General features: G+C 43.7%; 1 protein-coding gene across 12 annotated transcripts in view; it reads right to left on the bottom strand.

Annotated features, from left to right (window-relative positions):
- Window positions 1-19,644, bottom strand: part of PRR5 (proline rich 5) — a 174,789-nt gene that overhangs the window by 65,657 nt on the left and 89,488 nt on the right. For all 12 annotated transcript variants that reach the window (XM_025204085.1, XM_025204087.1, XM_014519925.2 and 9 more), the window contains 3 exons: window positions 9,164-9,244; window positions 2,184-2,232; window positions 1,482-1,539 (listed from right to left, as the gene is read on the bottom strand). In XM_025204085.1, the coding sequence (XP_025059870.1) occupies window positions 1,482-1,539; window positions 2,184-2,232; window positions 9,164-9,244 (188 nt within the window). The remainder of the gene's footprint in view (window positions 1-1,481; window positions 1,540-2,183; window positions 2,233-9,163; window positions 9,245-19,644) is intronic.

The raw sequence follows: 19,644 nt of genomic DNA on the forward strand, positions 1-19,644 counted from the left end.
TTTTTTTTTATATTTTTACAAAAAAAAAAAAAAAAAAAAAGGGGGGGGGGGGGGGGGGGGGGATGATGAGCAAAATGTTCTATTTGGAAACAAAACTGAGCCTGGAAGCTCACAGCTCTGTGGCTACCAAGGTTTCCTGGGCCTTGGGTCTAATGCCAGGCTTCCAGACATCCTCCTGCTGAGCCAGGAAATAAGCCATGACTAGAACAAGATCTCCCAGGACTTCCAGCATCTTAGTACTGCAGAAAACAGTCAGGAAGCCTGGGGTCCCCCATCACTGATCAGTTTACATGAAAGGTCTGCCTTGGAGCTATCAACTGTGGAAACCCAGCCTCCCAAGCAGCCAGCCAGACAAGCTGGCAGGAAACCAGAATTGTTTCTCTTAGAAACCTGCCTGACTGGATTGTAATAGAAGTTTGCTGAAACAGATATCTTCACAAAACATTTTAGTTTTGATGAACTAGCACTTTCCAGCACATACTTGTTTCATCAGAAAATTCTCATTCACACCTGTGTTTTAGAACACACACAATTTTATGACTTGTTTTAAGTGCTCTCTATATATAATTTAGTTAGCTAGTCTACAAAGGTGCATATCTACCCTGCCTTCTGACTAACTTAAAACAAAGAGAGATAGTTCATTTGAAATAAACTATGGGCGCATCTACACATTATTGTACAGTAACTTGCAAGCCCAAAAGTATGACACAGTATGGGTAGTCACTATGCCATAAGTGTGGCACATTGCCGTAGTGGCACACTATACCAGGGGACCATGCTGCTATGGTGACATAGCTACCGATCATGTGTAGACTCACGTGATCACTACATCACCGTAATGTGCTATATGGCAAAGTAGGGGGATGTGTTGATGTGCCCTATATTAGGTATTAAATCAAATCTGAAGGCCATCTTAAGAACATGATGATGTTTTATATAGGATATTTGCTACTCCTTTATTTGAAAATAAGCTCAGAAACCTTGTATGTCAATTTTTGTTTCTCAGTTTTGGGTCTTAAATATCATTGATAATCATCTAATATCAAGGGTTTTTTTATTTTCCACCTCAGTATAATTAACAAAAGAAAAATAATAAATTAAGTGGCTTTTATTTGTCGATATGGTATTGAAAAACCTGATTGATAGATTGCAACATAAGCACAGCCATCTACTGCGTCAGACAATAGGTTCACCTTGCCCAGTACTCTGTGTATGCTGAAAGGGAGAGTGAACAGGGTATGACCATAGTTTTTTCCACATTCAACCTGGAGGTCACCATTGCTTGGCTGACATACTAGACTATAAGTTCTTCCATGTGAAAGCCAACAGGGAATTTTACACTCTAAGTGAGGATGGAAAAACCCACTGTGGCACCTCCTGATCCTTTTGCCAGTGAACTCAATGGAAGGGATCTCATTGATATCAGCAGGTTTGGGATAATACACATGGCACAGATCTAGTAATAGTGAAGTCTGAATTACCTTCATAAAAGCGGATCTTGTCCCTCAGGATCACCATGCCTTTGGTTAGCAGCTGATTCTGGAAATAGAATATGGAAGACTTTCCTTTATTCCATTCCATGATTCTTTAAAGCCATTATGGTTGGGTTTCCTCCCCACCCCACCCTTAACACTAGAACTGCTTTGTTTAAATGACTACATATCAATAAAGTTGATAATAAAGATGAACATGATAATACTCCTTCCTAGCCCTTTCAATGTTCCACTTGAGGTTAATGAAGTGCTTTACAAACATTAGCTTATTAAGCCATAAAAATATTTAACTGGAGGGAGAGGGGAGCAGAGGGATGGAAATAAAAACTGTAGTCTAAAATATAACATGCATTTATAGTGAAAAAACCATTTAATAAACTTTAGGAGTCAGAATTTTAAGTTGAAATATTTGGAGCCTACAGAAAAGCAGCTGTTTAAGGAAAAATAGAGTAATGAGATGCATCCTATTCTTTGGGTGCTATGACTAGTCAATGAAAATATTTGTCCCAGATCTCATCAGGCCATAAAGTCTCATATGGGGTCTGATCCAATGCCCATTGATGTCCAGGAGAGTCTTTCCACAGACTTCCAAGGGCTTTGGATCAGTATCACAGATCATTTGGGAAACCAACTCTACCCTACTGTATGTAGAAATGGAGGAAACAAGATGAGAAAGGAAAGCACACAAACCTGTAGATATTCAGTAAAAAAGGATCCCAACTCAGTTTTCAACAATTGCCTGTGTTAGAGACAATAAGAAAGGCATATGAATAACCAACAAATTGTATCGCATGTGCACTATTCACTACCAAAGCCCCCAATCCAATAGCTCCGTGGGCTGGATGGGGTGTTGATTGCCAACCCATTTTATGTTGTTTCTGTGTAAATCAAAGTGAAACTGTAGCAGTTTCACCTTTAGCCTGGGGATTCTTCTGAACTAAGTTAAATTCAAGGGATACACATCCACACGAAATAAAATGCTTGCAAACAACTGAATTCCTGTAGCTCCAATAGCAGAATGAATATATTCTGGGCAAAATTCACTCCCGTGTTTTGGCATCACTGATGTCTCTCTAGCATGGCAGTTCCTGGTGCTTGCTACACCAGGAACTGCCATGCTAAAACATGCACTACTTTCCAATCCAGGAGCTGTGTAGCTGCAGTACTTCATCTAGTACTGTGGCTGGGCTAATTACCACTGCCCCTTATTAAGCCCACCCACAATGTCATACTCAGGTGGCTCCACTCCCTCCAATTTAGGAGGTAGCAGGCATGCAAGGCACCAAGGTTGCTTCAGCATGCTGCTGTCTGGCATGGTAAATAAGAGGTATAGGCATGCTCTCTTTACCACTAAGAGACTTGTTAGGCAAGCTCTTTTTACCATGCTGACTTGTTGCATGGTGGGTGCTGAGCACTTTTGTAAATCTAGAACTAATTTAGAAGCCTGAAAGCTGATTTGAAAAGCTGGCCACAGCTGTGGTTGTTGGACACCAGAGAACCTGACCTTGAGCTCTTTTGGAAATCAGTCCCCAGATGGACCATTTTAATGTAGAGGTGCACCGATACATCGGCCACATATCGGATCAGCATTGATAACAGGAAAATTAACATTATTGGTAATTGGCTTTTTTTGACCAATAATGTCACCAATAAATGCAACATGCACACAACCAGGAATGCATCCTGACAGCTTGGACAGCAGCGTCCTGCTGGTAAGTCTGTGGGGGGGAAGGGGCATGTGGGAGGGATGGGGCATGGGGGGAGTTGATTGAGGCTTCCACATTGAGGGACTGAGTGGGGCAGGGGCAGAGGCAAAAGCAGGGGCTGCCCAGCTGAGGTAGTAAATGCAACCCCAGGGCGTGGTGGAGCTGTGGGTGGCTTGTCTGGGAGGGTGTGGGGTGGGGGGAGGCAGCAATGGCAGTGCTGGGAGGGGTGGATATGGGGAATTTTGGGGTGGCCATAGCCTACCAAGCCTCCTAGTGCTGCTGTCACTGCTGTCTGCCCCACACAGCTGAGTCCATTATGCCCCCACATGCCCTGAGCACAGCCCTGGCCCAACCCCCTGCTGGGAAGAGGCCTACACTGCAGCAGGCAGCCCCCCTCAAATGCACAAATCCAGGAGGCACATGCCCCCCATGCCTACCCTGGGGGTGTGCACAGGGGCAGGGAGCTGCCCCACTGCTCCTGCACCCCCCAAACAAGCCACCTGCGGCTCTGTCCCGCTCCCGGGGTTGCATTCATTGCCCTGGCTAGGCAGACCCTGCCCCTGCCCTACTCCTTCCCTTGATTTGAGGGCCTTGATCTTTTCCCCCACACCTTCTCCCTCCCCACACCCATTCCCCCCCACAAACTTATCGGCTGGATGCTGCTCTCCAAGCCGCCTGGCTCCATTGCTCTACATTCACTATTGGATTGGCATCTGCCAATATGGCTGGTTAATAATCATCCATTGGTATCGGCCAAGAAAATCTTCTTGGGTGCACCCCTATTTTAAAGTACTTTGAAAGTCCCAGCTTCCTTGCTGACTCTAATAGGTGGTTTGTAAATAGCTAATACATAGGTGGCTTCTGTACCTTAGTTAGATTTAATGGCTAATCACTGATTATAAAATGGTGTTCTCCACATGAGAGCACTAATCCTCTGATAAACCCAAATCCTGGTACTTTGCATTAGTTCAAATCAGAAAGAAATACAACTAAGCAGTATCTGTTTTGTAATATGTAGGCAGTGGAACACATCACACACAAAGTGGCATTACAGATGCATTAGCCTCTCTGTTTACAGGGCAGAGTCAGAACTGACAGCATTGTTAATATTTCCTTCTCTGTAAATCTTTAATAATATGGGTATTTTATTACTGGCTTAATTATTACAAAAATGCTGAGGCCCTTGGGCCACATTAGCACATAAGCTATGTTCTCAGTACTCAGACACTCTAAAAATAATGCAAAGCAAAACTGGATCCAAAGATATAGTAGGTAAAATGGATTTTTCTTTTGCCTTTTTTATTCCCTTCAAAAAGCTCCTAGCATGAAATCCATTTGGCCATGAAAAGCGGTCATTATTGAATCAGTATCCCCGAATACACATACTTTTGCAAATGGCACTGGGGTGACATTATGACAAATCTAAATGAGATTTCTGTTCAGACATGACCCCTGAGTTTTAAACAAACTCCAGTGTTGTTGACAGACATTTTGCACTCATAATGAGCTTGTCTTTTAGGTTTTAAATCTACACTGTCTGTTTAATGACTTTATAAATTAAGACACTGATATAGATTCATATGAAATATATTGAAAAGCTCCTGACTTTCACACCTTTGTGTTCCTTCTCCTCTGCTTGATTTGAACATTAACTCTTAAAATACTTTGGATGAAATTCTAGATTATGCTCACATCTGACTTTTACTTTATTAGCTACTAGATTATGAGACATTCCAAAAGTAAACTTCTTTTATCGAGTTTAGAATCTTGCAGTAAATGAGGAAATGTCATTGAAATTTGCTTTGTTTGCAGCCAGCAACTATAAATACAAGTCATCCTCCATACTGGATATCCTGCTTCCTCACTGTTTCCTCTTCCTTCTACTTCTTCCTTAATTTTTGGGTCGTGTAAATAATGGCTTCAAAATGACGTCCAACTAAAGGAATCTTAAAAAATAACTCGTATATCCTCTAGCTTCTGCTTCTCTCTGTCACACACATGCTGAGAATATAAGTAACTTTATTCATATTAAATAATTTAAATTATCCATATTAAAATCTGGCCTACGATATTGCATGCATGTTTCATGATGTAATAACAGTGACCAGTAGTGAAACCTGCACTAGGTAAGACTACAAAATAACTTCTTTTACTGCCCTCTAAATGTGAAAAAGTTAAGCACTTGAGGTAAATTTTTCCAACCTCAATTTCTACTTAATAAAGAGACTTTTGTTTCTTTCTTTGTAGGGAAGAGATAATCCATGTCTGAGTTAGAAGAGGGTAAATTTATAGTTGTTTCACTTGAAAATTATATATGAGCCCAAACCTTTAGATACTGCTAAATCAATAAAAGTTTAGAACATGGGTTTAGGAACTAATCCTTCATGTGCTTAACTAAACTGGGATGGGGGGGAAGGTTTGGATTTTAAATCATTGTGAGAATCTAAAAAGTGCTTACTGATATGTGCAATAATAAAATGTAGTTTAATTTGTAAGGTGTACAGTACAGGAGAGAGAGCGGCTAAGTATTTCTAAACCTGTTAAGCAACAGGACTTATGTACAATTGCTTCCTTTTGACAAAAATGTTCCTCCTGCACAGCCCTTGAATCTATAATCCCCTTACAACAGCATTTGGACATCTATGAAGGAAATTTATTAACACAACTAGCAATCAATGAGAAGGAGGACAACTGTTAGTGACAATGAGAGGACAACTCAAGTTAATTAAGAGCTTAGGAGGAAACAAGCCTCTAACTGAGACAAGGATTTATGGCCTCTGAATCAATTTAAGTAAGAATATTTACAACAGGAAAGAACTGTTTTCTGACAATCCATGCTTGTGGGAATGAACTCTCTAGGAAAGACTAAGCTATGGACCATTCCCAGTAACAAGTTCCACAAAACAGACTGCACCTGGACACTGGAAGGAGATGCACGGAGATGGTTCATTCCATGCAGAAGTCAGGCACAACCTCTCCTTAAGTCATACCTGTAGACTACACAAAGCTAATCCTGCTAGCCTCCCTAGAGCAGAGGAGGATGCCAAGGTTTCTTCTCTTCTCATAGTCATTGCACTTTCTTTAGGGGTTGTATAATGGCCAGGCAAGTTCTGCATACCTGAAACACTATGTCTCCTGGAATGCCCACAGAGTTAAGGTCTGATGTATTCCCAAAACAAGCTGGTACCTTAATGGACAATTCAGCCCCACAAAAGAAAGGTCTACACATTTCTTGAAGTGTACTTTAATTTTTAATTTAAATTTTAGATTTTAATTTTTGCTCTGTTCCAGCTGTAGGAACAATTTCTGAAACTTTATAGCCCCAAGGATGCTGCCCTAGCTAGAACTTCCAACCCTGGAACAGTGTGCAGAGTGAAAACCTTTTCTTTTTTTCCACCACAAGTTTCACACTTCTGATGTGTTGTTTATGCCCCTAGTTTCTAGTTCAGATTTCACACTATGTCCCAATAGCTCAGATACGAGTAATCAGCATTAATCCTTCCCCAGAACAGAACAAAAATTAATGATGTAATGACATAACCACAAATCAGCTATATCATTAAACAGATTAAAAAGAATAGACTCATATTGCATGATCAAATAATAAAAACCTTATTGGTAGTCAGTCTGCTAATATTACAATGAAAAGAAAATCATAAACCTAATTCTGCTTTGTATACATTGGATTATATCTGAAGTAACTGTACTAACATTAGTACTAGATTTGGCAACTGTTGATCATTCCAGATCATGGTGTATGCATGAGAAGTCATCTAGACCTTTGATGCATGTGCCTAGGCAAGAGGATTTTTTGGGGTGGGGGGGAGGGTTGTTTTGTTTGTTTGGAGTAGGGGCTGCCCAACCTTCTATTCTCCTTTTAGGCCACCAAAACCAAATCCAAAGGCCAGACTAAGTCCAAACATTTGGTGCCTCCATGGCTGTATTTGTATAAACATCTGGGAATTGAACCCAGGTTTTCTGTGGGGTAGGCAAGGATTCAACCACTGAACCACAAGGGACTAGCACTGGGTTTACACACAAATAAACAAATGCTAATTTGGCTGTAGTTCCCAAATCTCATCCATATGACTGTGAACAGGTTCAGACAGGATTTGTCTCTATGATACAGTCAGTTTTCCTTCCCTACTCAACATAACAAGTCTTGATGGGAACACAATGGACCAGGAAGCTTCTGCCTTGCGTCGCAATTCTCAGACATAGGTATAAAGCTGGAAGAACTTAATTGGGGTTGCACTAACTAAACATCTATTATCCTGATTACTGAATGAAAACGACTGATGGATCGCACTAACTGACAGCTCTGACTGAAGGGCCACATGTTTGTACCAGTTATTTTTCCCCAGCTGGAGAAATTGTTTATTTTTTAATACAACAAAGATGATGAGTCAAATGTGTCTGGCTTAAGCTTCTATAAATTATTTACTTGAGTAAACAAAGCGAGATTGGACTCAGTAGACTGTTTTACACAGCTGTGCCATTAAGCTGGTGACTACTACCAAGGTACAATGGAGATAATTAGCACACAAGATGAAATCAGAGAAATTAAAATTAGAAGTGACCTATGAATTCTTTGAGAGTGTCCATCCTCTACGGCTGGGGTTTTCAACCTTTTTTTAATAAGTGTACCCCTGCCAGCTGGACACAGAGCAGGGGGGCGTGTGCGGCCAGATGTGGAGCGGCGGTAGCATGGGGTGATGGGTGGCGGCAGTGGTCGCGTGCAAGCTCCCCATGTCCGGCCAGCCGGGCAGCGCCTGTGTGGCCAGCAGAGGGGCACTGCTGCCCTCACCTCCCCCCAACCCTGGCCCTGCTCCTGAGAGGCGGCAGCACAGGGTGGTGGGGGGTAGTGCTCCATCCCTGCCCCTACTTTAACCTCTAGGGCCTTTTCCAAGTACCCCTCAGGGTATGCGAAACCTCAGTTGACAACCCCTGCTCTACCAGGACAAGACTGTTTGATGCAGTCCATTCTCAAAAACATTGTTGGAACAAGTTTGGACTCAAGTAATGAAGCTGCCATTGTATTTCTTGGGAAACTGTTCCAGTCTAGTACTCTTACTGGTCAGAACTTTTTGCTGATATTCAGTCTCTTTCTCATAACCTGTGCTGTAGTTGAGCAGCATTTGGTGTGATTCAGAATACAAGAGCAATGGTGACTTGAAACTATCCTTGTGTTTCTTTGATATTGTTTTGTGCATGGTCTAAGATCTGACAGCTGCCAGTGGCCTCCCAGAGTCATTTTGCAAACGGAGGTGGCCAAGCTAGGCCTATTTTCCATAGTTACATCCCCTGGACTGGGAAGTGGGTGGCACTAGGAGCAGCAATGGGAGCTCTATATGTCCCAAGGATTCCTTTATTCTGGGAGAGATCTTGGAGTCTCCCTTAGAATAAGCAGCTGCAAGGAGGAGTGCAACGGCAGAGTGGTATAAAACTGTACAGTGCAACTAAGGGTAGGACCTGAATTCTCTCTCTCTCAGGTTTAATCCATTACTCCTGGACAGTAGATAGCTATCCACAGATAACCATTCATAGATAGTTATACCCCCTTACTTCCTTAGTTATTACTGGGCTACACTTAGCTATTTGAGCGCATTTCATCTTTTTATTATGCGATTACTCACTCATGAATTAATCATTGTGCAATAGAAAATATACTCTCAAGACCAATCCTGAAGTAGCTAAGGGCTGAGCTAAAGACACTATAAATCTTTTCCATTCCTAGTATGATTTCTCCAATGTATTCTTCTGACTGAGAGGAAATAATAATTTGTTATTACTCTTTTACAGACCTGCGTATTGTGATGTCACCTACAGCTATCCAGTAAGAGCCAGCAAAATCTCTTCTTTATCAGTGGCAGCACAAACAACTGCAGAAACAAAACCTTGCTGTGGAAGGCTTCAGCAGAGTGCAGGCTAACAACAGTGTGTCTCCTCAATCATGTCACTCACCTGACTCCTTCATTGAGGTTGTAAAGCTCATGGTCTGGTAGTCCTTTACGCTGGAAAACAGCTATTACTCCATTATGGATGCTGCAAACCAAAGTTAAGAAATAAGCTATTAACTGACCATATATTACTTCCAAGATAAGTGGCATGTCCATTTCCAGAGACCTCTGGCCTGAATTTTTAAAAGCAACTAGGAATTTTTGGTGCCCAACTTAAAATAACTTAAAGGATATTCATTTCCAGAAGGTGTAGGATGTTTCTATAAATCTTTAAAATGTCTCAGGGCCCTGCTACACATTCAAATTAACATTGGATAGAAACCAGCTATAGGGTTGTTACACATTGTCAAGCACTAACATTATAGCTGGGTGGCTTTTTTATAGCTGGATAGTCATTTTTAATTGTGTGATAATTACTTTGCACGTATGGGGTGGTCTGAATTTATTGCACAATTCAGCTGTTTATTGACTAATATATGAAAAGTGTAGCAAGGGCTCAGAGTGGTCACCTAAGAATGAAGAATCCAAAATCATATTTTTTTTTAAATGTAGGCTCATAAATTTTAATGAGAATATGAGCCCTATATACAGAAAACTTAAGAACTTTACTATGAGATCAGTAATATTATTCCATGCATTATTCAGATATGTACTTATAAATGTGGTTATTTGATTCCTTTACCAATAAATCAGTATACTTCAGGACTCAAAATGAAATGTATAATTTAATACTAAAATATTGTTTCATTAGATTACATTTACCAAAATCACAAGAATGCTTTTAGACTTTACAACAAAGAAAAGAAAATCTGGAAACTCGTCTCTTTTCTTATGGATTCTGACAATATGAAAGTTGAAAGCTCACAGTCTTATTCGGTACATAAAACAACGGTACCATTAAGTTTACTACACCATAATTAACCCAGATCCATTCATTTCCATGCACTCATCCTCCAAAGTTTATTTTCATACCCTAGCTACAGGAAAAATCAATGCTCAGGTAAAAGAAAAAAAAAGGTGATGTTTAGCATTCATGAATATTAGGCATCAAGAGAGGTAGAGGTACAAGTAAAGTGGGGATCAGTTCCAACCATAAGTTCTGTTGATGCATTTCTCTAGTCTTTTTTTAAACATAATTTTCACCTTTTTGACAAGCAGCAGTTCCTTAGAGACCTTCAGTTTTTCCGGAGGTTTTCTGCTCTGATCAGAACTGATGGTGGACAAAGCTGAGACCTCACACTTCACTAAGGTCTGTCGAGAGGGAAAAGCCAGGTGATCAACATCAGCTCACACTGGGTATGACTGCTAATCATCCTAATTTTTTTCAGCTGCCTAAATTTGGCATGCCTGTTCCAAAACTCTACAAGTTACTATTAGTGGTAAGTTACAGCCATTACACTCACCAATGACACTTTACAGTCCTGTAAAGTTTAAGGGGACTCTACATAGTCTTCTTCAAGTGAGTAAGTCTTCCTTAAATGAGTAATGGCTACAGGGTCAGGCCATAAAACAGTCCTGAAATACATATGGGCTCAGAATGGGCCCTGATATGATTAAACATGTCTCCTAACTCAAAGAATTTGGTTCTGAGGACAAAAGTGAAGCAATGACAATTAACTCGCAGACTATCAACTCACTCCCTAGTTACCGGAAGGCAGATCTTTGCCTAATAATTCAATACCATTTTATACCCTTTTCCTGTTTTTCTAAGACCATGGATACCTGAAGTGATTAACCTAGGGGAACTCAAACAGCCTCAATTTAAATAAGTTGCAAAAACGTGAGGTAAGCCCTAGAAGACATACAGTATAACCTCAATCCAACAGTGGCAACTTTATCGTATTTTCAAATGGGCAGTGTTAGCTTTGGTCTGTCCACTTCCTGATTTAGCAAAAAGGTTCACCAACTCCCTTCCTTTTTACCTTTCTGATGTGTAGTGCTCCAGGGTCACAGTAACTGGATGCTACCTCCCACTTTAAATTCTGGCTTGTGGCCAGATTCTGCCCATTTCTGCTCAAATACTGTGTGTGAGAAAGAGACTGGAAACCTATCTATACTGCTTTCCTCTAAGTTATCAATACCATGAAAGATGCCTGGAGGCTGCTAGATCCAAGCAGACATTCTTAACCTTTTTGGTTTCTTGGGGTGAGGCAAAAGTCCAGCAAGCCTTCAGGAAGAATCATAGATGAATCATGACACCTCAGGATCCCAGATAATTGTGGGGGCCCACATGCGTGATGGCCTTAGACTGCTGGTCTAAGACCAAGGACTTCAGGTGTGACTCCAGGTGAGAGAAGGACTTTAATCACAGCTCAAGGGCACACTCTATACTACAGCCAGACCAGATTTTGTCAGGAGATGCCAGTATTGAGTCACAGTTCATGGCAGATTCTGGAACATGAATTCTGAGGTGCAGATAGAGACTGTAGAGAATAGGAACAGCGCCCTATCTATCATAGTAATGCATTTGAGGAACCGCATGCCTGCAAAGCCATCAGTATCCTCATGAAACTTAGGACATCTGTTGCCATGTGAGAATAATACCCTTTCTATGGTGATACAAATCTGTTGCACAGCAGCATCAACAGTGAATTTTCTCATACCAAACAAATCTGCAACAGAGTGGCAGCAGTGGGCAGGGTGGCACATATTGTTCATGTGCTTCTCCATGAACAGGAGCAACCTCCTCATATTTCATATCCCTCTACCTTTCTGGGGCTAGTTTCATTCAGCTTTCCAGGAAAATGCCCTTTCTCTTCCTGAAATTCTTCCATCACTGCTGGTCATCCCACATCCACCCCCAGTCCTAGGCCTGTTTACTGTAACTAGAACCAGTGGTCCATAAACTAGAGATAAGCAAAAACTATTTGTCGGCTGGACTGCTTTGTCTTGCAGGCAGGTCACCACGATCATGCAAACACATACCTCACAGGTCCATTAAGTGTTATGCCACACAAATACCCATATCTGCCTTTCGGTGCATTACTGATGTAGCAAGATTTGCATTTGCTCATTGATGCTGCTGAGGAGCAGCAATGCAACACATACTCTGTGGTAAGAAGCCACATACATCCCTGAGATCTGGCAATTGTTGGCATATGGTATATTAAGTTGATGAAGTGGGAATGCATCCAGGCTGTTGATATTAGTTTGAAAATGGTGCTGTCTTCCTCTTGGGAGGAGGATTTGGGGTGAATTTAGGGATGATTTTAGCAGTTCACAGTTAAACTTGGAGATTTCCAAGCACTCACTTCCAAATGTCTCAAACACCACTGACACAAGTAACCCACAAAGGACTAGGAGAGGGTTTGCCACAAACCCCCCTGTGATGTCAGCTCTCTCCCACCATTGCTGATACAATTCCTGCAGAGTCCCAGATGCATGTCCTAATTTGCAACTTGTTAGCACAGATGGCTCATTTGTGAGCATGCCATACAGTAATTTGTCCAGGTTTGTCTCATGCTCATCTCTCATGGTTTACCCAAACCATGTGTCCCTAGCTGAATCCAATCATTGTTACTAGCATTACAAGTTGCTAAACTTCTCTGTGCCTCAGTTTCCCCATGTGTAAAGTGAAGATAATGACATTTAACTCTAAAATCTTCTTAAGATCAGCGGATAAAAAGAATACTATGAGAACCAATTATGATTACTAGAAGGGCATACAATTATTGTGCTATTGTGCACATGTACACATGCCCGACTGTGCAATTGTTACTGTGTAGTTTTTATATGCTTAAGCACGTACTAAATGACTACGCAGTAATAGCCATTACTGCGCAGTTGCAGTGCTGCACGGGTCATTTCTGATGCTACTGAGCAGTAGCAACAAGCAGTAGGAACAAGCTCCTGTGCAGTAGTTCATTGCTACTGTGCTGTAGCGTTAGCAATCATGGTTCATACTTGCTGATGTTACATCGTTGCCATGGGCAACTGGTGCCACCTTAGTCGGGGTGGGGCACATAATACCACCCCAGCGACCAATAAGTGAGCAGGGGCAATGGGGGGGCGGGTCCCCACCGCAGCCAATCTCGCTGACTGGAAAGTGGCCGTGCTGCTCCCAGAAGCAGCCACACCACTCCTGGAAGTGGCCGTGGCACTTCATCCAGGCGCTCACACTCCCTGGCCGGTGCTCCCGCCTGCCCCCCCTGCTTGTTACCTAAGCGGGGAGCATGGCCTGTCAGGGGGTGCACCACCTCTCTCAGGGGGTGTACGTGCACCCCTGTGCACCCTTTATGTGTTGCTATTAATCGTCACAGTAATGAGCTACATCGCTCTAGCTTGTCACTATGGTGACAAAGCATTTCATGTAGATGCACTCACTCTAAATAGTCTTACCTCTCAATCCTAACAGGCACAACAGGAGATCTTTATATCACTGTACTGCTCTTCTTGTTTGCCTGTACTTGGGAATAGGCCTCACAGCTTGTTTGAAACTGGGAAGCAGAATTCCCCTTCCTAAACTGCAGCGCATATTTCTCATGTGCTTATTCAACATGCCAAACTCCCACTGATGTTGCTGGCATTTCTGTGCACGAGCACAGAATAGAAATTAAGATTTGCAGCACTGCTTAGAAACCAACAGTGGGTCAATCAGATGGAGTTCACCCCTAGAATATCTGATGGAAAAATCTTTAGAGAACTGAAAGTACTACAGCACACCTCCACCCCCCTGGTCCTTGTTTTACTACTAAGTTAGCAAGTGTTGTTCTTCAAAGCTCTATTGTTGATTTCACTGAGGTCACACTGCAGTGTAGTCTGGTACAATGGAACAAGGACATATTTCTGAGATGTAGACGGTAAAGCTGGAGGCAACTATGCCTCTCTTAAGGCTAACAAGGCAGTAAACAAGGTTTTTTGCCTTGACAAGAAGGGCTGAATCTGAGCTGTAATCATAGGGTCCCATGGTAAGAAATGCACCTCAGTCTACACTATCAGTAGCAAAATTGGGCTACTGGATGTTTTCAATTACACTTGTACATGCCTATGCTATTGTTCCAGAGCCTGAACCCCACCTTCCCTGAGGGGTATAAATACAGTCCAGGGTTTTAAGTCTTAACTCTGTTTAAATATTGCACCATGTAGGAAACAAATATCTTTCTACTGTAATATTGTACTTGGATTCTTAATATGTTTTAAGTCAGGGGTGGGCAAAATATGGCCATACTGGCTGGCCATAACCAGGCCATACTGGCCGGCCCACAGGGCCCCTAGAAATGTTTTACAAATTAATATTTATTTGCCTCTGGTTCTCGTCAGAAGTGACAGGAGCCAGGGGCAGTAGGACCCAATGGAAGCCACAGCAGGCTCCTAGAAGAGCAGGGCCTGCCTTGCCCCGCCCCCCCACCAGCAGAGAGACTGTGAGACTGTTCCCGTCCGTGCCAGAGCAGGAACCTCAAGTAAGATGGGGTCAGGGGGCACGCTGGTCTCCATCTGGCCACGGGATTGGGGTGGGGGGCTGGGAGCAAGGGGGCATGCAGGAGCCAGCACTGGTGGGGCCCAGAGCATGGTGGCTCCCCTCTCTCCATGCTGGGGCAACCTGGCCGAGCTCCATAGAACCCAGCCAGCTGTGCCCCAGGCTCCTGCCACCCTGCTCTGGGCCCCGCCGGCACTGGCCCCTGGGCACCGCTCAGCTGTCGCTGGCTCCCAACCCCCCTGTCCGGCCCTGGGGGCAGCACGGGGGCCACCTGGGGCTGCTGGGGGTGGCATGACCCGGTGGAGACGTGACCTAAGGCGTGGGGAGGCAGCACAAAAATTCCATCCCATGCCTGAGGCGTGGGCCAGCAACGGCCCAGCTGCCCCGCCCATGGGAGGCTCTGGTGGGTGCTGCCAGCCCAGGGGGAAGGCCTGAGCCCCCCTGCTCTGCAGGGGCCCAGCAGCAGCTCACTTCCTGGCCCCAGGATGGACGGAGAGGCTGTGACAGGAGCAGGAGCAGATCTGTGCTGCTTTTCTGTTTCCAGAAGTTCCTGCAGCTGCGAGGAGCCCAGGGGCCCTGGGGAAGCTCCTGGCCAGCCCCAGGGCAGCACGACCTGGCAGAGTCCTGGCCCAAGGCTGAGTACTTCTAGGGACAAGGGGAGGGACTTCCGGTGGCAAGGGTCAGAGGTTAGGGGCGGGACTTCCAGTCCCAAAATGGCAACCAGGGGCAGAGCACCTGTCAAGGGGCAGGGTTACCCATGTGGCCCTTGACAGCTTGCCAAAACTCGCTAAGCGGCCCTCTGCCCAAAATAATTGCCCACCCCTGGTTTAAGTGGTCAACTCAACCACTTTTCTTCTACCAAAGGAGCTATCTTCAGCCACACGCACCAACTGAGCTTTGGGGAACACTTTGCTTCCCCCACCACCTTGATACTGAAAACATTAGTTTCCATGATGTCAACAGAGCCAGCAGAGTTCAATATTGGATGTAGCAGGCGGAGAAAAATTTTAGCACTGGAGAATTATTACATTGAGGACGTTTTGCTCCAACAGGCATTAAGATTGGTTGGCCATTTGAGGAAGTCACACCTACAAGAGGACAAATATTTTGATTGCTGGCTGAGAGCAGAGGAACAGGGGAAGCTGAACTTGGCATCTGTTACCAACCACCACTCATTTTCACAGTGCAGAGACAGATACAATAATATGTAGTAAAGGGACCTAGCAGCTAGGGAGGTCTGGCCTTATTATCAAGAAAATAAAAGTGGCATGTCAGTCTAGTGAGAGTACAGCCCACTAGTCACAAATGCATAAACAAATCAGAAGAAAAAAATACTACTCCCTCTCTCCCTACTCTCTTCCTCCCTCTTGTTCATTTAATGACATTTTTTCAAGATGCAAAATACCCCTTATTTGAATCCCCCTTACACACACAAATAATCTAATATGGTTGATTTTGGCTGGCTTGAACAGATGCACTCAATTTACAATCACTTGAAAATTGGCAGATAAATGTCTCTGGACACATTTAATGTTATGAGTAATATGTGAGGTATGATTAATGTAGTGAATAAAACAAGCACTCTTTGCATGCTCTTCTGGTTCAGCAATTAACTTTGGAATGTTTTCCATCATCCTCTTGTAGAGCAGAATGACAAAAAGTACTGACTACAACCAAGAGCACACTCTTGCTCTTTGATGATCCTTTCTAAATGAGGGGGAGATTTCTCTTCCCTGAGGCTCAACATTAACTAATATTCCAAAGAGGATACCATCTCATACTGGGAATGCTTCTCAACAAATGTTAATGGGGATAAATGGATGCTTTCAATCAGTAGTTGTCAAACTACTGTTGCATTGTAGCAGAACTTCATCATCCAAGAAGTGCCTGAGTATGAATGATCTGGGTTCTACTGTCTCCATAATTAACACGAACAAACCAGATTCGGGAAGAAGGAACCAAATCACAGATTTGAAATGATATCACAGCTTTCTAAGCTGTTGGTGGTCTTCCTGCATATGGACAAACTAACTGCTTAATGCTGAACAATGCTCCAGTCACTTGCTTATGCTGTCATATGCACCATTTTGTTTTAGTACATGACCTGATATGTACACTAGACAAGGAGACAGGGAAGAGAGTGCTGGTTTTCCCTTTACACATCACAACTCCTCAGGGATTCTTCTTTTGGATATGAGCAATTCCCACTGACTCCCAATGATAAGATCCTCTAGTGGAAGAAGACAGTGTCAGGAAAAGATTACTTTTATCTATCCAAGTAGGACAAAGTGATATAAAATCCAGGCAGCCTACAATTTTAGGAAGCTGTAGAACAGGCGGGCAATTATTTCAGGCAGGAGGATGCTTACCAAGTTTTGGCAAGCTGTCGAGGGCCGCATGGGTAGCCCCACCCCTTGACAGGGGGCCTGCCCCCTGGTTGCCATCTTGGCACCTGAAGTCCCACCCCCTAACCCCTGACCTTTGCCACCAGACATTCCTCCCCTTGCCCCCAAAAGTACTGCTTTCAGCAAGAGGTTTTGCCATCTTGGAACCAGAAAAATACCAAATTATATTCTAAAAAGCGAACATCTAAAACATTCATTAATTTGATTTAAAAAAAATATTTTTGCCCTGGTTTTCATGCTGTCACGGTGTGGGGTACCCAGGGATGGCCGTGATGCCCCTAGGGCTCCGTGACCATGCCAGCTTCACCCTGTGGGTGCCTTCTAGCCTCATCTGCCATGTCTTGTTGGTTTAGATAATAGATAGGGAGGCTGCCCTCTAGTTGCTGCGCAGTCATGGTCCTGATGGACCCCACTAAACCCTGTGAGTTCTTAGAACCCTTGCTGGGTCCCACTCTAAGTAGGTGCCTTGAGAGAGACCCCAGGCCTGATGAGCTAGATGCATGGCTCAAAAACCACCTTTTTACTACACCCCATGCCTCACAGATGGTATATCAATGTTGTCCCTGTAATGAGGTCTTGGTCTAATTCAGACTTCTGTTATCACTGGGCTCTCTGCAGCCCTGTCTCCGCAACTTCTCTAGTGCTGGGCTTAAAACTAAGTCTTATGCTTGGATACTGTGGGGAGGTGGGTATAGGTTTGTGGGGGACTGTGGGTATGTGGAGAGAGGGAGCATGTGGGTGTGTGTGTGTGGATATGTGGGGAGTGGGTGGTCTCTCCCTCTGCGTGCACACACACCTCCATACCAGCGGCACCCTGTGCTCCCCAGTCCAGCCATGCAGCCAGGAGCCACATGGTGCTGGAGCAGGACGGGGGCAGGAAGCAAGGAATTAGCGGGGGTGGGCAGGGCTGGGCTACTGCTGCCGGCTCCCCCTGGTCCCTGTCATCTTTGACAGGCAGCCAAGAGCAGATAAATATTTTCTAATTTTTTTAGGGGCCCCACGGGCTAGATAGAATGGCCTGGCAGGCTGGAAGCAGCCCACAGGTCATATCTTTCCCACCCCTGCTGTAGAGTTGTTGGGGGTTTTTTTTTTTGGGGGGGGGGGGGGGAGAAAAAAAATCACACTATGAATATATTATGTATAGAGTTATGGGCCAGCGCCTCAACTGGTGTGGATCAGGTTTGATTCATTGATATGGATCAGCTAAAGATCTGATACAATAGTCAGTGTAATTGGAATAAATGAAAGGTCTAGAGAATATCAAACCCACATCACTCATTGATTGAAGGAATGGAAAAAAACAGAGCAGGAAAAGCTGAGAATGATTTTCAAATCTGAAAGCAAAATACTCTCAGACTTAAAATGAGTTGTGAAATTCTGTCAATTTTCCCAAAGTTTCATTCTGTAAAAAGAACAACAGAACAGAAAGAAAACAAAAACCCTGGAAAAGTCAAACTATCTCATTTTGGGAACAAAACACTTGAATTTTCACTTTGAGATAAGTTTCTGTTTTTTTTCAGACCTTTTCCCACTTTGTCTTAAATTACAGATTATAAAACAAAGTCACATTGAAAATTAAGTCTTGTTAGGATGTTTGATTTAATCTGATTATTTTATTTCTTTGTGAATAGCATTTAAAAAAAGATTCAGGATAAATTTGAAATTATAACAAAAACAAATATCAAAATTCTTTGCTAAGTTTATTTTTTCCATCCTCTACACAGTGTTACTGGATACTCAATGAAAGTAGAGAAAAACATAACGAATGTGAGGTTCCAATCCTGTGTACAGGACCTCCACCTGATGCAGGAGGTACATGGTCCTACTAGGGGGAATGCCTTACTGGACCTGGTATTGGCAATGGGGGATGACATGGTAGGGGACCTACAGATCAGTGGTCACCTGGTGGATAGTGACCACCAAATAATAGAATTCATCATAAGGCGTAGAGTAGGAAAGGTAACTAGTAGGGTGGAAGTGCTAGACTTTAGGAAGGCTGACTTCAGCGAGCTGAGGCATTTAGTCAATGACGCACTGCAGAGTAAGAGATTTGGCGAGATGGGAGCCCAGGAAGGGTGGCTGTGCCTTCAGGAAGCGATCCTTCGGGCACAGAGGGAGACGATCCCGATGCAAGGGAAAAGGGGGAAAGGGGCCAAGAGGCTTCCTTGGCTGACCAGAGAAATCCAGAGCAGCCTAAGGGCAAAAAGGGGAGCATATAAGCAGTGGAAACAGGGGGAGACTACTAAAGAGAAGTATACCTCTTCAGCTCGCAGGTGCAGGGAGGCAGTTGGAAAGGCCAAAGCTACCATGGAACTGAGGATGGCAACCCAAGTTAAGGATAACAAAAAAATGTTTTTCAGATATATAGGGAGTAAAAGGAAGGCCCAGGGCAGTATAGGACTACTACTGAATGGGCAAAAGCAATTGGTGACAGACAGGGGGGACAAAGCTGGACTCTTCAATGAGTTCTTTGCCTCAGTGTTCCTAAATGAGGGGCAAGACAAGTCTCACAATGGGATTGTAGAGAGGCAACAGCACGGCACCAGACTACCAAGTGTTGACCCTGAGATGGTGCAGAATCACTTGGAAGGACTGGATGCGTTTAAGTCGGCAGGCCCGGATGAGCTCCATCCGAGGGTACTGAAGGCACTGGCTGATGTCATT

This window comes from Alligator sinensis, unplaced genomic scaffold (genome assembly GCF_000455745.1).
Source record: "Alligator sinensis unplaced genomic scaffold, ASM45574v1 scaffold975_1, whole genome shotgun sequence".
Lineage (NCBI taxonomy): Eukaryota > Metazoa > Chordata > Crocodylia > Alligatoridae > Alligator > Alligator sinensis.